General features: G+C 40.7%; 1 protein-coding gene across 2 annotated transcripts in view; it reads right to left on the bottom strand.

Moving 5' to 3' along the window:
• Positions 1–17,668, bottom strand: part of LOC109194212 (polypeptide N-acetylgalactosaminyltransferase 18) — a 171,459-nt gene that overhangs the window by 50,049 nt on the left and 103,742 nt on the right. For both annotated transcript variants that reach the window (XM_005449193.3, XM_003439526.4), the window contains exons 5-6: positions 2,682–2,879; positions 410–524 (exon numbers count right to left, since the gene is read on the bottom strand). In XM_005449193.3, coding sequence (XP_005449250.1) covers positions 410–524; positions 2,682–2,879 — 313 coding nt within the window. The remainder of the gene's footprint in view (positions 1–409; positions 525–2,681; positions 2,880–17,668) is intronic.

The raw sequence follows: 17,668 nt of genomic DNA, 5'->3' as shown, positions 1-17,668 counted from the left end.
AGTTTTCTATAAATGCACACTGACTGTATCATTGTAAGGACTTTACATTACAATATAAAGCACCTTGAGGTGACTGTTGTTGTGATTTGGTGCTATATAAAGAAAACGGAACTGAATTGACGGGTCAGTTTAAGATTCATAACGGTTATCATCCCTCCATGATTCACCAGTAACTAGTTTTTAAAGTCTGGTTAAACCAAGCTGTCAGGCAGCTGCTGTTGATTGCATCAAAATGGTGAGTGTGGCAAAAGTTTTGACCCTAATACATAAAAAAATGAATTTTTACTTTAATCAAAACCATCTGGACTGTATTTGTGAGGGTCTCCATGAAGCTGGACAAAAAGGAGTTCTTGAGTATTCAGAAATTCATCAGTTTGGGTATAAAAAAAGTTTATAAAGACCATCTCACCCTGATTCCAAGCTCCACATTTTCTCCACCATAAATTTCCATGCCCTCATCAAGCAGGCCAATCTCTTCAAAGTATTTCCTGTCGACCACAAAGCAGCCAATCAGAGCAGGGCTCCTAGAACGAGAGGAAAGAGAAAAGGTCACAGAAAAAAGGAACCTTGCTTTATATTAAAGTGAATGCACTGTAATTAGGCCCTTTAAAAAAATATAATGCAAAGCATCCTCCTCTACCCACGTACAACAGCTATGTCCTAATCCACAATTAGCCTCATACTGAGGCTAACTGTGGGGATCAAGGCCCCTGTAGATCTATTTTTCAAGTACACTGCACATTCGCTGCTCTAAACATAGTTCTTAGTCTTCCATGAAAAACCCAAGCAGTGCATTATACTCACAAATGATGCAGCTGTCAAAATGATGCCTTCACCTAACACAACTACTTCAGGACATTTTGTGGAAATTCAGGCGGGAAGAGTACACAAATCTTTCATCAACATCAAACTGAATCAACAGGGGTGAAAAATAACTCCTATTAGTATTCATGCTGTCAGTCGCACACATCTCTTCTTATCAATATGAAATACAGCACCGCTGCAAAAACAGCTTGTTTGGGTGAATTTTGCATCCCAGTGGATACACACAGTGGCAAACAGCCAGAAACCAAAAAAAAGACACACACACACCCCCCCCCCCCGCACACACACACTGGCTTTCAACACATTTTTTTTCATACAACATTCAGTTAAAGAGCACAATGTAACACTTCATACATCATCTGCTCATTGTTTTTACTTTACAGCCTATGGCGTACAGGAAATACTGAGCTATGGAGTTCACATTATCAGTCTGCAGTGATGCTAAATGTGAAGTGCAGAGGAAACACTTCCTGGTGTGCTGAAGCATTAAGAGTTCCTTTCACTGGAACTAAGAGCCGAGCCCCCACACCGTAATCCCCCCTCCACCAAACTTTACACTTGTGCAGTCCGACAAGTACCGTTGTCCTGGCAACCGCCAGATCCAGACTCCGTCGAACTGCCAGACGAAGGAGCGCGACTGGTCACTCCAGAGACACGTCTGCACTGTTCTGTATTTAGCTTTTATTCTTTTGGAAAAAAACTGCATTGTTGTATTTTAAGATTAATTTGTTATTTCTGAGCTTTAAGTCCCATGCACACACATGCAGCGACTTCCCAACTTTAATAGCAGAAACAACAAACGGCTCTTTTGTGAACTTCTGAGCTCTCCCACACTGTTTATTCTGCCTTGGTGTAAATTAAGATTTAGTACTTTAACGTAGTATCCATTATCGCATTCAAAGGTGAATTTCCTGAAGCTCAGAGGAACAATGTGCGTCCGAGCACTGCCTCTCAAAGACCATAACTCATCATCTTCTGATAGCTAGGAAAAGCACAATACACATGTTTACTTAAGAAATTAGATACCGATTTAACAAAACTGCTTTGAAAGCCATTAAGCGGTAACAATACTCTCAAGCGGTCCTCCCGAGCAAATCCAGCAGCAATCTGCACTTGAACAAAAGTGCTTAAGAAGATAGAGAAATAAATAATTGGGCCCATTTATCTTCCTCCATTACAATATTGAGCAGGATACGTCCTCTTGTCTTTGTCCAAATCCATAAACACTGTATTATTGATTTACTTGCCATAAACCTCAACAACAGACATATTATCCTCTTTGCACGTATTGGTGAGGAGGCAATTTTGCTGTCATTACTGGGCTGTTTGTCTGTACTGGCCTCTGGTGTGCATCTAAGCAATCTTGCTCTGTTATATTGGCAACACTTTCCTGGCCACTGAAGATGTGGATCGTTATTTGTGGGTATGCGCGGTGACTGTGCATGCTGTTTAGGACATCAAATAAGCAGAAATAAAATGTACCTGCTCTCCTTCTTAAATGTTAAATGTAACGGCCCACCGAGACCGTTTTTATGTGTTACACTTCATTTGCTTTGTAGCTGTATTGCTTCCCGCGGGTTTTATACGGGTTACAATACTGACACTACACTAAGCAGAATTTACATACGTAATTATTCATGGGGATTAGTGTTGGAGAAATTATAATGTAAAAATAATGAGCTTAGTAAGTGATCTTATCAACCCTACTTCAATATGCTTCAAGTCAAATGATTAATAATTAATACTTTCTTGGACTTCTTTCACATAAAGAGGTTCCTTTTAGTAAAATAAAACCATTTCTTTTTCCCCTCATAGTTTTTTACATTACTGAGCCTCTGAGCTCATCTCCCGTTTACCTGATAGGCGCCGTGTTGTTGTGCTGCGTCCACCAGGACTTTGGCGGGTTGAGGTATCTGCACCACAGCTCCCAGTCGAAGCCCTGAGCAGACAGAGGGTATTCCTCGATCTCAAAAGTGTCATACTTGATGTTGTCAAATGAAGGCGAGACCACCCGGGTCCGGTCCTCCTTTATTCGCTGCAGAATAGGCTCCGCCCTGCAGGATGATAAAGTACAGATAGGAATGTGTTTATAAAGACAAAAGCGAATTATTGAAGAGATCGGTGTTACGCTGCGAGCTGCAGGGATTAACATGGTCTCTCTCATCACCTCTCATGATGTTGTGAGAAGAATCAACACCATAAAGTATAGATTACTGGAAAAACAGTCTTTGTACATTTTGACTCTGCATCAGCTACAAGCAGAGCTGTGCTAAGCCTGTCCAAACCTATGTCTTCCTCACCCAATGTACACATCTCCTGTGGTATGCACAACCACACTGAGTTCTTCTGTACTGCACAGGATTTGGCACTGGGCGCTGCTCTCTTCGTTCACTGCTACCGGGGGAAGTTTCTTCTGATCTGAAGTCATATTAGAAAGAACCGAGTACCAAGGGAAGACAGGCAGGGTGTTTGTGGCTCCTGAGAGGGGTGGGAGGCTCATGTTTACTGGCGTGCTTCCCGATGCAGTAAGGGGGCGACTGGTGCCACTGGCTAAACCACCAGCTGGAGCGACTGGCACACACATAATGGGGTCAGTGTGCACAACAGCAGACACATCCACTTGTGCAGATTTGACAGGGAAGCACTGCTGCCCGGCTCCCAGGCAGGGGCGTTGGGGGCCAAAAAGTTGCCTGTGAATACCCCACAAAGCTGTGGTGGGTCTTGAGTTGACTGCACAAAGTGATGCTAAGAGAGGTGTGGAGTGGAACCTGGGGGCACAAAATGCTTGTCCGACTGTATTTGTTAGACCTGCGACTGATTGGCCGCCTTTCTTTGTCTTTTCTGATTAAGAGCCTGCTACTGTGCTGCTTTATCAGCTACTCCCCTTGGAAGATTATGTTATAGTGTTACCTTGTTTTTTCTAATATTCCTGTGCAGTTTTTCTGGTAGGAATATGTTGAGCGAGGAGGAGTGAGCAAGCTTTCTAATAAGCTTTGATTTTCTTTTCCTCTAAAGAGACGTTCAGTGAAGAAATTACATTTTATTCCAGTAGATATTTGTTTTACTCATTCATTATTTCACTTTGCTTTTACTCCTGTACGGGTGTTGATTCTTTTGGTGTGCACATACTCTGTAGAAGCCTTTTTATTAAATGTATTTTTTTTAAAAAAGCTGGAAAGCTTTTGTTGAGCAATCATCCTAAAACTGATACACATGGTTCAGAAGAAATTAGTGTGCTATTAATTTGGTCACAGTTTCTTCATTATGCGTCTTTTTGTCATATACAAATACAATCGTCTCAAAGAGAGAGGAGATGCCAGCAGCTGAACACAGATAACAAACTTCAGGAAACTGATCTAACATCCAAGATTGGACCCTAAAAATTCTGACTGCTCTAAATGTCCCTAAAGGATGGAATAACAAACAGCACAAAACGTAAAATGTTCACGTTGAATCATGTTTGAATCTTTGAGCCTCATTTGTCTCTTTGCTTTGTTTTGATTAAATAAGTATAAAAGACAGTTTTTGTGGTCCTTACTGTCTTTACTGAGCCTAAATCTCATTGGTGTATTTTCATTGTTTATGTTCCTGATTCTGCTCTGATTGGATGGAGCAATCAAGTAATTTTATCCAGTTTTTATTTAGTTTAAAGCTCTGTTTCAGCAGTGTCACTATCTCCAAGTACCAAAATGCAAATGAAGAAGTGAAAAGAAAACAGAAAAGTCAAAAGGCCCCAGACACCGGCAGAGGAAACAGCCTAAATTATTCCTCTTCTATCTTATATTTGTCATGAATATTACTGATGCTGCCTGCTGTCAGCTGAAGATTCTTTGCCCTTAAGAACTTTATAACCCGGGCGCGTGTTTGGTTTGTTTGTTTTGAAATTTGCATTTTAACGGTAAAAAATAGAAAATTCTTTAAACTGAATTTCTAAGCCTAAAAAAGTCAAACAAGTATTAAATATCACACGAATGAGTCTGCCGGGGGAAAAAAGAATGTGATAAAACAATCGGGGGAATTGTCAGTTCAAGCTGGGAAATGAGACGGCAGTCTCGACTGGATCAGGAAGGTCATCCCGCTGGAGAGCAGCAAGCACAGAGCTGAATCAAGGACTGAAGGAGTGCAGCTGAAGGCTCATCAGAGACAGCAGAATCAGTGGAAGCAGTAGGGCGGTGTCTGGAATATGAAGTCCTTGAGAGATCCGACTCCATCCTACTTAGCCTTGTAAGCCATTCCCGATTTGAGAATTGAATCAGAGAGGAAGTACAGGAAGCGGCTGGAAAATTCAGCGTTGGGGGCCTGAAGTGAGTCCAAAGAGTCCAACCTGAGCCAGGACTACAAATGAAGTCCTTGATCAAGTAATATGGAATTCAGCGGATGTTGACCACAAGGCTGCGGGGCTGTGGTGGGATGATAACTTTGGCAAGTGGGACAGCTCTTAAGATTCATGGGGTGATGTTGGCAGCCTGGGCAGTGATCACACACAGAGGGAAAGAGCACTGCTGCTGAAAAGCTGAGCAGATCAGAAGATGTCCTGCTGCAGATAAGGTCTGCACCCAAGCAGAGATGCTGTTTGTCTATTTTTAACTCTTTGGCATTCAAACCTCGGACATTTTGTGACATTTCTTTCTTAATTATGTGGTTCTTCCAGGAAACAGAGTAGGTTTGTGATATAAAAAAGAAAGGTTGAAAGATTGCAAAGCAGACATTTTAAAATGTTCCTGTTTTAAAATACAGTCAAAAGACGATTTTAATATATATTTAGTGAAATAGGACAGAAATCAAAGTGGGTTGCAAAGCAGCTTGCAGAAAAAAATAGTCCTTCTCTCGAAAGCAGGGCATCATTTATTTAGCAGATATCTGTACTTGTTGTCTCTTTCAGCAATTAAGGTGGACCTCTAAGGTTTCAACGTTCTCTCGTTTTTAAACCCGAGGCACTTTTTAAGGAGTCATGTTCGACTGTATGAGCAGAACCCCAGACTGCAGCTTAAAGGAAGGAGCTGTGTCAGTTTAAAACACCCTGCATAACTGGATGGTCCATCTTCAAACTCATTCAGGGCAGACAGGCAGGAAGAATTCAGCACTGACGTTTCTGATGAAGTGTGTGAAAAATGTTTGGAAAACAGTGTCTCTTAAAATGCTAGGCATATTCTGAGTCGTCCACTGATTGCACTTCTCTCCCACTAGATTACATAAAATATTCAAAGGGATTTCACAGTTCTGTCACTTTGTGCATAAAATGTTCGGCGAAGGCAGGAACTCTCTCTCATCAGTTCTTTTAGTTTAATAGATTACTGACTTTCTGAGGTTAAAGTGAAGGATTAGTATGAAGCTCAGGTCGTCTCCCTATGAAAAAGTCTGCTACACTCCAGGAATATGGGACAGCCCAAACTTTTGTCACAAGGCTCAAGGATTTAGGAAATATACCACAATCAGAAGAAAAGCAGAAACAATGTGTCAAACCATTTAACTGACAGTGACAACGAAGTTAAAATGATTGGTTAACAGTCTAATCGAGCAACAGTATTATAAGGTAATGTAAATACCTTTCAAATGCCATGATGTAATACAGTCATTTCTCCTTAATGTCAGAAAACACCAGCGTTCTTAAATGTTAGATTTTTTTATTTATTTATTTGTATATCTCTACCTTTCTTTCCAAAAATCTATAAAATATATGTTTGAAAAAGAAAAAAAACCCATTCTATTAGTCTTATCAAAAGTTCTTAAAGAAGCAGGTACCGTTTTTTAAACTTTATCAATATTAACTTTAATTTCTCAATCATTGTTTCACCAACGAAATCTGAGAAGAACTGCCCCCAAAATTTTCTGACTCCAAATGAGATTAAAGAAAATCCTTCTGAAATTTTTTAATCTGCCACCAATCTTTGCAAAATCGTGTGCTTGCTGTGTTTCTCTCTTATCTAACAAAGCTGGGCACTCAGTTAATGCTAATGAGGCAGAACCTTACTGATCCTTTTGTGTGTTGCAAACATTATTGCAAAATAATATTATTGATCTGAAGAAGACAGAGGCTGAGTGGAATGAGAAAAATCAGAGCCTTGCCTCTTCAATTTGTGGACTGTCAGAGGCTGTCATCTAAATGCAAACTACCACTGGCAGTTCCAAGAGGGAGAAAACATAAACCTGGCACTGTGGCTCACAGTCATGCATGTTTTATCAGTTCAGGCCCACAGATGTATACGATAATAACATCAGAAATTCCCAGCATCAGAGAGGGGGGGCTCTTTCATCTTGCACTCTGATTGTTCTTAGGCGGTAAACCTCGCCTCTGGCTGAGTTTTTTTTTCATCCACTCGCACATATAAACATATAAACACAGTGAGCCCACCCAGAAAACCCTTGAATCTTGATATAGGAGGAAATCTGGGCTCCACCTAATTAGTGAGACCTTCACATCAAAGAAAGGTAAAGGCTGGAGTGTTCACACGGGGAAGCTCCGCGTCAGCTGAGAGAAAATTATTCTCTCACAGCTGAATATTAAAACATGTCAGGTGCTTTGGAACTCATTCATTTAGCTGCAGATCTCCAGATAGATTAATCCCAGCCTCCGTGAACTGCAATTAGTTAATATATCTACAAATTTATGGCAAATAAATTATTTATATTTGAACAACATATTAGCCAGGAGCAACACTTTCCTGAAAGTGATTTAAAAAAACAAGAAGTGTATAATAAAATAGCTTCACTTTCTGTGTTTGACATTTTTAACTTCATTCAATTTTTTGTAAACAATAAAAATTCAAATGAAGATGAAGGTCTGGCTTATGTTAATGGAGCAACAGCCATTATGACATGCCTCAGCATAGACTGTACATAAAAGATGACATCAGTAACTATAGTAGTAACTCACCCATGAGTTTGGGACTCTGTACTATATATCATTAATATTTTTGAATACCACTATACATGTTCTTTATTTTTTGTAAGATATTTGTCGGATCATTTTAAAATGATTTAAACATGTGCACACGCACACTGATTTTTTCCACCTTTGGGGGAGTTTGGGGACCAAAGTGACAAAACTGTTTTTCTGTTGTTTGTTGCAGTACCGGATCCAAATGATATGAATACCTTTACCTAATCCAGTGGTTCCCAAAGTTTTTTTTGCCAGGCCCCCCTTTGTTTTACAAGAAAAATGTTTGTGCCCCCCCACACCTACACGGGTATTTTTGAAAACGCAGCTGTTTCTATGCGTTTGGGCTTTTCGTCAACACGTAAACGGCGTTGCGATTCACCGAAAACGGAGATTATTTAAAACTCCTTTTTTGCGTTTACGTGTGGACGAGGATTACAGAGTTCGTCACGCAACGTCAAAGGTATGTGCCTCTTTTCACGTCACGCAGTGCGCCACGTTATTGTTTACATGAGATGAATTGCAGAATGGCAGATAGAGACAAAATACTGTTACCGTTAATCTATCTGCAGTTTTTACACGCTTACATACACACGCAGTTACTGTCCCTCCATTTAGAAAGGCAGAGGCGTCACGGTGTAATTATTTTACGTGTAGTTGTTTTTTCTCCTGTGTAATAATATTCAACATTGCTGTCAATACATTTTTCAAAAAATGCCTCTCTGTGCAAAATGGGTTCAAAAACAAAAACAGCTGTGGGATACTGTTTGTCCGTGATTTGAACCAGTGGAACAAATTACGGCAGGATCAGCCTGATATTATTTGTATCCCGCTGTAACTTTACTGTATAAAGAGCTAACATGTCCAAAATGTCAGGAGTAGTTAGTTATTACAAGAAGTGTTTGTGAACTAAAAATCAAGAATGTGGGATCCTGTTTGTCCGTGATTTGGAGAGCCCAGCGCTGCTCCCGACGCAGGGAAACTAATTTTGCAGGGCAGACCTACCTCGGCACTTGTGCAGGTGAAGCCAAAGGGAAGATATGCTTCACCATATTTTCTAGTCTTTGGCTTGGAAGGAAGTTGGTTTGGAAACATATTTGGCGATGCTTCATCTCCTGCTTTGCGTTTATGTGGGAGCCCCGTCAAAAACCTGTCCAGTGTCCAAGCGCTCTTTTTTTTCTTTTTCTTTTCATACCGCGCCCCCCCTGCAATGGGTCTGCGCCCCCCCTAGGGGGCGGGCCCCACACTTTGGGAACCTCTGACCTAATCAATGTTGGAGCATAGCACAGACCTTGTGGACTGTTGCAACAAATAAATATAACAATAGAAATAAAACAGTGGAAATCATGCTCCCATCATGTTTGCTTCATGCAGTACTTGCAGCACACTTCCTTTATAACATCTTCTGTTATCACTATTTCAATGTTCTCGCAGCAGCATTTAGGAAAAGTCTGTCTATTAGACTCAATCCCTGCAAGACTGTTCAAAGAAATCTTAACATTAATTAATACTACAATTTTAAATATGATCAATTTATCTCTGCAGGATACATATCACAGGCTTTGAAAGTGGCAGTAATTACAAAGCCTTTACGTGATCCAGCTGTCTTAGGTAATTATAGCCCCATTTACAACATTCCAACTATTTTAGAAATTCTTGAAAGAATAAGCGTAAAACAGCTGGGTAATCATTTGCAGAGGATTGCTTCAACCACTTTCAATCAGGTTTCAGAATTCTTCATTGCACTGAAACAACAGTATTGAACATTATGAATGGCATATCTTATGGCATCTGATAGTGGAGGACTTGTCTCTGCTCCTATCCTGCTAGTTAGCAGTACAACATTCAATACTGTGGATTTCATTTTAACACGGTGACTAGAGTATACTGTTGGCAGAGATCCGATTACTTTTTTCAAGTAACGAGTAGGGTAAGGGATTACTATTGCAAAAAAGGTAATTAGATTACCGTTACTTTCCCGTAAGCACACTGCGTTACTGCGTTACTAAAACCATGATTTTTTTGCGAGAGTGACAGTGACGTAAGCGAGTGCGACGTTCGTGGCAACAGCTGTGTGCAGATCAACAATGGATAATATATCGAGTGCGGAGAGAGTATGAGCGTGCAGCGTTTAAAGCGTGGAAGTACTGACCTTACTTTGAGTTTGATTCCGTAAAAAGTGACAAAAACATTAGTGTCCGGGCGTGGGAAGAAAACTTCTTTTTACAGCGAAAAAACCCCTTAACTTCCGAGCAAGCGCCGAGTGCGCTGCCACAGAACGAGAAATTCACAGACAAACTTGGGATTCTTCCACTGACCGCTGCGGCACCTGCAGCAGGGCAAACATCCGGCTGCTATACAGGTGAAATTAGAGCAACAGGACCGCTAGTCTTTGATTTTATTTATTTTCTGCTGTGTTTCACTTGCATTTATTTGAAAGACTGAGTGTAAACACAAAAACATATTTTATTTTATGTGCTGGAATGTGCAGAAAATAGGTTTAAATGTTAAACAAATTTCTTCCAGTCAGAGAATGTTGCATATAATTTAATTTTTGCTTGATGCATAAAGTTAAAAGATTAAAACTAATAAAACAAGTTTTAAAAAGAGACTTTTTCATTTGATTACATTTTGTATGATGAATTATGCAGAAAAAGTAGAATTGGGCTGAAAGATCTATCACTTTATCACCTATTCAGGTTGTAAATCGTGTTTTTAAAAAGTAACTAAGTAACTAAGTAATTAATTACTTTTGAAAAGAAGTAATCAGTAAAGTAACGGGATTACTTTTTTGGGGAAGTAATCAGTAATTAGTTACTGATTACTTTTTTCAAGTAACTTGACCAACACTGACTGTTGGTATTAATAAAGGTGCACTACAGTGGATTTAATCATATCTATCTGACAGATTCAAATTTGTTGTGTGAAGCCCTCCTCACACACAAAAATTAGTCATGGAGTTCTACAGGGTTCTGTCCTGGGACCTATACTTTTTACATTAGAAGGCACAGGCCAAATGGCACTAATCAGTTTGTTAAATCAAAGGCGTTAAAGACAATGACCTGAATGACCTGTAATGTTCTCATTTTAAATTCAGATAAAACTGAGGTTATTGTACTCGGGTCTAAATTTCATATATACAAACATGGTGTCTAACCACATAGTCTGGTAGGTACTACCTTGGCCTTCAGTAACACTGTGAGAAAAATTGGAGTCACTGTTGATCTTTCAACATGCAGATTAAACAAATATGTAGGACTGCTCTTTAATATGTGAAATAAATCTAAAATTGTAAAATTATTATCAAGTTGTTCTGAAAGCTCACTAAAAAGCCTCCAGTTAGTACAAAATACTACTGGAAGAGTCCTAACAAGGACGAGAAAGAGAGATCATATTCCTCCCATATTGGACATAAACTGTTAAATTCAGAATTTATCTTCAAATCCTTTCTACATACAAATTATTGAATAATAAATCATATCTGAATGGGAGGCAGAGCCTTCAGTTTTCAGGCCCCTCTTCTGTGGAACCAGCTTCCAGTTTGGATTCAGGAGACAGACACTATCTCTACTTTCAAGATTAGGCTTCCAACTTTCAGGTGACCCTGAATCCTTCCTTAGTTATGCCACTATAGGCTTCTCCACTCACCTCCTTTCACTCCTCATGTTTACACCTCACTGCAGCATGTCATCCCATTTAGTCTTCTCTCGCCCTTAGTCTGTGTGTACTGTCTTTCTATGGTCTCCTTTTCTTTTCTCCTCTCTCGTTTATCTATTCTTTCCTCTCACCTCTGAACCGTGGCAGATGGCTGCCCCTCTCTTAGCCTGGCTTTTGCTGTTAAAAGGGAGTTTTTCCTTCCCACTGTCGCCAGGTGCCAGTTCATAGGGTCACTTGATTGTTGGGGTTTCTCCTGAATACAACAGGATCTTTACGCTTCAATAGACAGCTCAATCACTTTACCTGAATTCCTGTTTGGAGTGGAAACTTACTATATTGTGAGAAAATGTATTTTTAGATTCTGCTTGTTTGCAGTGTTGCTGCTTATTTTGGCTGCAGACCACTTTCAACAGTTCTGTTGGAGTGCAGTCTATACAACAGGCTATTTCTGTACATACCGACATGCATGCACCTCATCATGTAATTATGTTATTGTCACCATATTTGGTGATGACTAGGAGCCCATATAGAGAATATGAGATTATAGAGGATTACTGCGATAACAGCCGGATAGTCTCTCTAACATAAAACACCCTATAATTACTGGACTTTGATTCAAAATAGACAACACTGCCGATAATTGCAATGGATGGTAGAGGCAATTATGCAGATCGAGCAGTCAGTGCTTTGTGGGTAATTATACAGCAATTTCTCAATTTCTGCAAAAAGAAATGTATAATCTTCTAGAGGGTGGCCGAGATTCGGAGCACAGGAAGGAGCGTGGAAAATAAAGGCTTAGGAGGAAGGTGTCAGCAGAGGAAGACAAATGAAAGAGATGGAGAAGAAAGTAACGCAGAAGAGCAGAGGCGTGCCCGCTGTTTTGTCATTACTACAAGTGAAATCAGATGCGTTACTGGGAGCGCTAATAACACTGGCACAAATACAACAGCGGGCTATTATGGCAGTGACGAGCGGCACAACAAGGAACATTTAAACACAAAAACACATTTTCAACAAAGTGTGTTTAAAGAGAGGGGGAAAAGCTGACAGAAAAAGCGTCGTTCGCCGGCTGAGCTCTTTTGTGTCTCAGCCAAGACTGATTTTATTAGCCACAGACAAATACCCCCACTGTGGCAACACGTAGGAGGTTTGTGTCAGAGCTTCGTACAGAGAGGGAGGGAGGACTGGAGTGGGTGGACGAGTGGAGGGTTAGGAACCTTGTAAGTGTCTCTCGTCTAATGTGAAGCACACAGCAGCAGCAACAAACGTTATTTTGGATCCAACCCAGACAGTATGATGAAGCGCGTTGAAGAGCAAGAAAGCAAGGCAGCACACACGAACGTGTTACCTGCAAATCGATGTTGAACTTGTGTGTGTGTGTGTGTGAGACATTCTGGCGGCTGTCAGAATGATTAACAGGTGCAAAGCACCGCAGTGTTTTTAAGAGAGGACCCCGAGGTCGCAAAGTGTCCTCGGCTCAAAGAGGCTGCTAGGAAGCAAAACAGCACTTGACTTCTCTGAGCAGAGCTGATGTGTTACGAAAGATAACGTGTTACAGAGCTCAGCTGCCCCAAGACTGTCACGTGTTACACACAACCAGTTATGCTAATGGGGTCAGTAATTAACTACTGCTCTCATTACTTAAGGTGCTTAATGGATTCATTAGGAAGTATTTCAACTGTGTGTCAACATGCTCGTCTCTGGCATCACGCGTGCTTGCAGTTATTTTAAATCCAGCCTTAAGAGTGGGTTATTTCCAGTAAATAAAAGTGTCCTCATTAAAATGCAAATACTGCAACTTATCAGATTACCTGCTGTAACTAGGAAGCAAGGTTTAAATATTTAAAGTTTCAGCAGGAAATGCAGGCAGGCCAAAATGTCCCGAAAAGTTGGAATAACGAATCTTTAACCTATAGTCAGTCTATACCTCAGGTGGCACATTTATAAACCTTCCTAGTTCAAAGAATTGCTCCTAAACTGGGTGACAAGTGGGATATTTGTGAGTACGCACTGCTGCAAATTGTTGTGGAAGTGTCGGTCAGCGAGCGTTCACGGGAATTTGAAGCCAGGGTAAGGAAACAGGAACTGTCGGGAAATTGATGTAGAACTCGAATTTCTGTCAGTTTTACGAGCACGAGAAAGTAAATAAAATGCTGTATGATACACAAATGCAAATCAAGACAGCAGTACGGGAGTAGCTTTTGTAATAAGGAAGTGCTCTGAATATGTCAAATCTCAAACCGTTTATTAGTCCAAACCAGAACTGTGAGCATTTCTAAGTAGGTATGATACATCATTTTTAATTTTACGTAACCAGATGTAATGCTATGAGTTCATACTCTGTTATTCAGCATGAACATGATGTTTATTAGCATCTGTTGTCCCTATTTTAATATATAAACAAGTAAAGAAGGTCACTACTGCTCCAGTAATGTATAGCATTTCAGTAATTACAGTTACCTTTCCCAAAAAACAGGAACAGACTTTAACTTTGTCCGATAATGAGAATGGTACTCTGAGGGGGCTTTCAGGACCAGCTGCTATGTTTCAAGGAATACAGCAGCATCACAGATTATAGTTCAGCCAATAAGATGAACGGCATTCTGTGTTCGTGAGCAGGAAGGAGGACTCACCTTTTAGCAGCTTGACAGCGCTGATGAGTTTCACATCTGCTGCTCACACTGTGATGGTGCTGGATCGTTCTGTTTTTGTTCACCTTTTCCTGTTTTATTTTGAAAACATTGTTTTCTGTTTCTGTCAGTTTTTATTCCTCGCTTTGCTCATTTTCCATCCTGGTTAGTTGTTTGCCCCGCCCTGATTAGTCTCACCTGTGCTGGCTTCCATACCTGTGAATCACCCCAGTGTATACTGTCTATGCTGCCCGCCATCCTTAAGGCCTTTACACACTGCATGTGTAAATGTGAATATATATTCTTTTCTTAACGCAGCCGTTTACACCAACTGCGTAATTTTGCAGGATGAATTTGTGATTTTGTTTTTTCAGATAAAGCTCGATTTTGGGTGATGTTCAGGTAATGCTGCTCCACACGTCCATCACTCAGATCTGGATTTGATGTAATCAAGGTGGAATTTAATCAATACTAGAGCTCATTTCATGAAACAGAGCTAACAAAGACAAAGTGGACGGTCAGGGACTCACAGTTAAAACATTCCACCTTAAACATTACATACAGCTGCCACTTGCCTTCAAATGAAGCAGAAAATATAAATCTTCAATAACCAGTAAAAGTCCTTTCATATTTCTGGAATGGCTATAACTGGGAGCGACGCTGCTAGTTATCATTATGATGCCACGTCATCTCATACTGACTGATTTATTCACCTCAGCTGCTTAAGATAACCGCTTTCCCCCGTCCTCCTGTTACGTATACTGGATTATACTTTTTATACAATTATTTTCTGTACTGGTTTCATATTAAAAGCCTTCTTCAGCTTCATAAACCTGTTAATATTTTGAGGATATTCTCACAGTTATCAGAGTGAGAGAGTCATTTCTTACAGGGACTGTAAGAGATGTTAAACTGTCGCTGTTGCAGAGTCGTACCGTACAGCAGATTGAACTGTCAGAAGTGATTTACTCATCAGTGTGCAGCTAAACAGTGAAATGAACCATTAAAAATGATGGCAGCCTGTTCCAACCATGCCCAACAGCACATTAACTCTGATAAAAACGGCAGTTCTTGACAAAATGCAAAAGTTACTGAAAGTCATTCACTCAATTCTGCAAATACTGTCAGAAAACAACGAACGTGGCACATACAACGAAGAAAGTCATAGAAAACGCGTCTCCTAAGCCGGTATGAATGATGGACTTTAATCTCTTGTTTTATGTCTTGAGTAAATTTTGTGAATATCAGAACAACAGTGAAACACACCTGAGACCACTCAAGCCAAACAAGCTGAAAACCTGAGAAAGGGAAAAAAGAGCAGATGAGACCTGGAAAACCTATTTAGTGAACTGGAAAGCTTATTTGTCTTATTTATAACCATTACATGCAGGACTGCTCGATGCCCTCGCCCTGATTCAGGTGCACTTTTTAACTCAACTCAGCAATTAGCACTTGAGCACTTGAGCTCAGAAAGTTCTGCACTGATGGCCAAAGACAAGTTAAAGCTGAGGGTCACCTTCAAATGTATACACAGTATAAAAACTTCAGCAAGTCTTTGAGCTGCCACCGGAGAAAGCCTCATGCAAAGAAATCAATTTAGATTAGAAAAAAGACTTGCTGATGCTCACAAAGCACACGATGGATATACAAATCTATAAAAGCATTTCCAAGTGTCAAGAACTGAGTGAGAAGCATCATCAAGAAATTCAAAGAGAGCCACAAGTACAGAACAAGCCTGGCAGAGGTAGGAAGAGAAAGATTTCAAAGACTTTAGAAAGAAAACTAGTGAGAGATGTGTTTAACTACCCCAGAACACTGCTGAGACACGAGTGAGTGACTTGGACAAGTCAGGAAGTGTAGTCTCCAAGAAGACGGTCACTAGAAACCTGCAGAGGAATGGACTGCGAGGCTGCAGACCAAGAAAAACTCCACTTCTGCAGATGAGATGAAACTAAAGGTCTTTAGCCACAGAGACGCTGCTTATGTTTAGACAAGGGAGAGGCATTCGACCCAAAGAACACCACGGTCCCCACAGTGAAACACAATGGTGGGAGTATTATGCTGTGTGGATGCTTCAGTGCTTCTGGAACTTGGAACTAGTGACGGTGGAATGAATCGTGACGAAAGAAATATATGTGAAAATTTTAAAAGAAAACCTCGAGCAGTCAGCAGCAAAACTGGGTCTGGGTCGTTTTTCTTCTTTTCCTTTTCTGTTCAATAGGACGATTAAAAACATACGCTGGTGCTGGTGAAGAACTCCCTCCACAAGTTGATTCTGTTTATCTGGATGCTACAGATAAACAGAATCCACTTTTTGGGACTAGAATCCCACTGAAAATCTGTAGGGAGAACTGAGGACCACGGTCCATGTCAGAGGAACATCAAATCTGGAGGAGATGAGAGATTCAACAAAGAAGAATGGGCTGGGACTGCTCAGGAAGCGTGTGTGAGACTTGCTGAGAATGACAACAAATTACTGCAGGCTGCTGTCAGCAAAAAGGACACACAAGTAGACTCGGTGCTGGAATGAAGAAGTGCAGGAAAATATTTCAAGGAAGAGTTTAGCAAAGAAAAAGTGGGATAATCAGGCAGACGGGAGAACTGGAAGGTTAGGTGTACAGGAAGGAGAGAGGTGGCAAAGGAAAAGGCTTACAGTGACTTGTATGTAAAGCTTGAAGGTTGGGTGAGGACGAGCTGAGATGAATGCAGATGATCTGCTGTGACGAGCTCTGATGGGACGAGCAGAAAGAAGAAGAGAGGCGTTCACAGGTGTATAAGCTAATGTGTGTGCTGATAATAAAAGATGTCGTTTCTTTTCTTAATGCTAAGGATGGAGCACACTTCTTATCCTGCTGAGCTAACAGACTACAGTTTACTGTGCTGACAGCACGGGCAGAGAGGTGACGGCTGTGACAGTCCAGCATATTAACATGAAGAATTAACATGAAAATAACTGGAAAATGGCTTAAAAGTTATCCTTCTACTTAGAAAAGCACAAGTTCTAGTAATGCTAGTCTGTTACTAGTCTGTGTACGTGAAGATGACACATGGCTGCCTCTTCCCAACCATTTAGAAACCGAATGGATGGCGATTAAAAACATGAGACGGTTTGACTGAAGCGTCTCACGATTTCTGCAGATTGTGACAATCTGTGAAATTTTCCTCCGTAGAAATCCCCAAGTTCCTCACACGAATACACTGAAGCACATTACTGCTAAACTATTTGCTCACACAGTCATTCATCTTTGCTTCTGAAAGACTCAACCTCCAGTGAACCTCCAGAGCATCTCTGCTGCAGCGGGACTCCGTTATCAATCCTTTATCTGAGGCCTGATTTGAACTATTGGCAACAACAGTGTGAACTGCATATGAAAGTTACAGCTTGAACCAGTTGTACACAGAAACATCAAAACCCTCAGAAAGCAGCTTCAAAGGCTTTGGACCGATCTTCAAAGGGCGCCGCGCAGTGTTGCATTTTAGTCGCTGAATTAAACATGTTTCCAAGTCATGCAGCCGTAACTGGAGCACTGAGGTGTGAGCTCCGTAGGTCAAAGTTGCCCTCATGTGTTAAAGTTTATCAATGATTTATATAGGACATGTCAGAGAAAGTGACACCGCTGAATGGAAATGAAAAGGAACTGTGTGAGGACTTTTTATAATGCTCAGTCTCTCTCTTGAC

Source organism: Oreochromis niloticus, linkage group LG7 (genome assembly GCF_001858045.2).
Source record: "Oreochromis niloticus isolate F11D_XX linkage group LG7, O_niloticus_UMD_NMBU, whole genome shotgun sequence".
Classification (NCBI taxonomy): domain Eukaryota; kingdom Metazoa; phylum Chordata; class Actinopteri; order Cichliformes; family Cichlidae; genus Oreochromis; species Oreochromis niloticus.
Note: the sequence above shows the minus strand (reverse complement) of the source record. Positions and strands in the feature narration are given on the sequence as shown.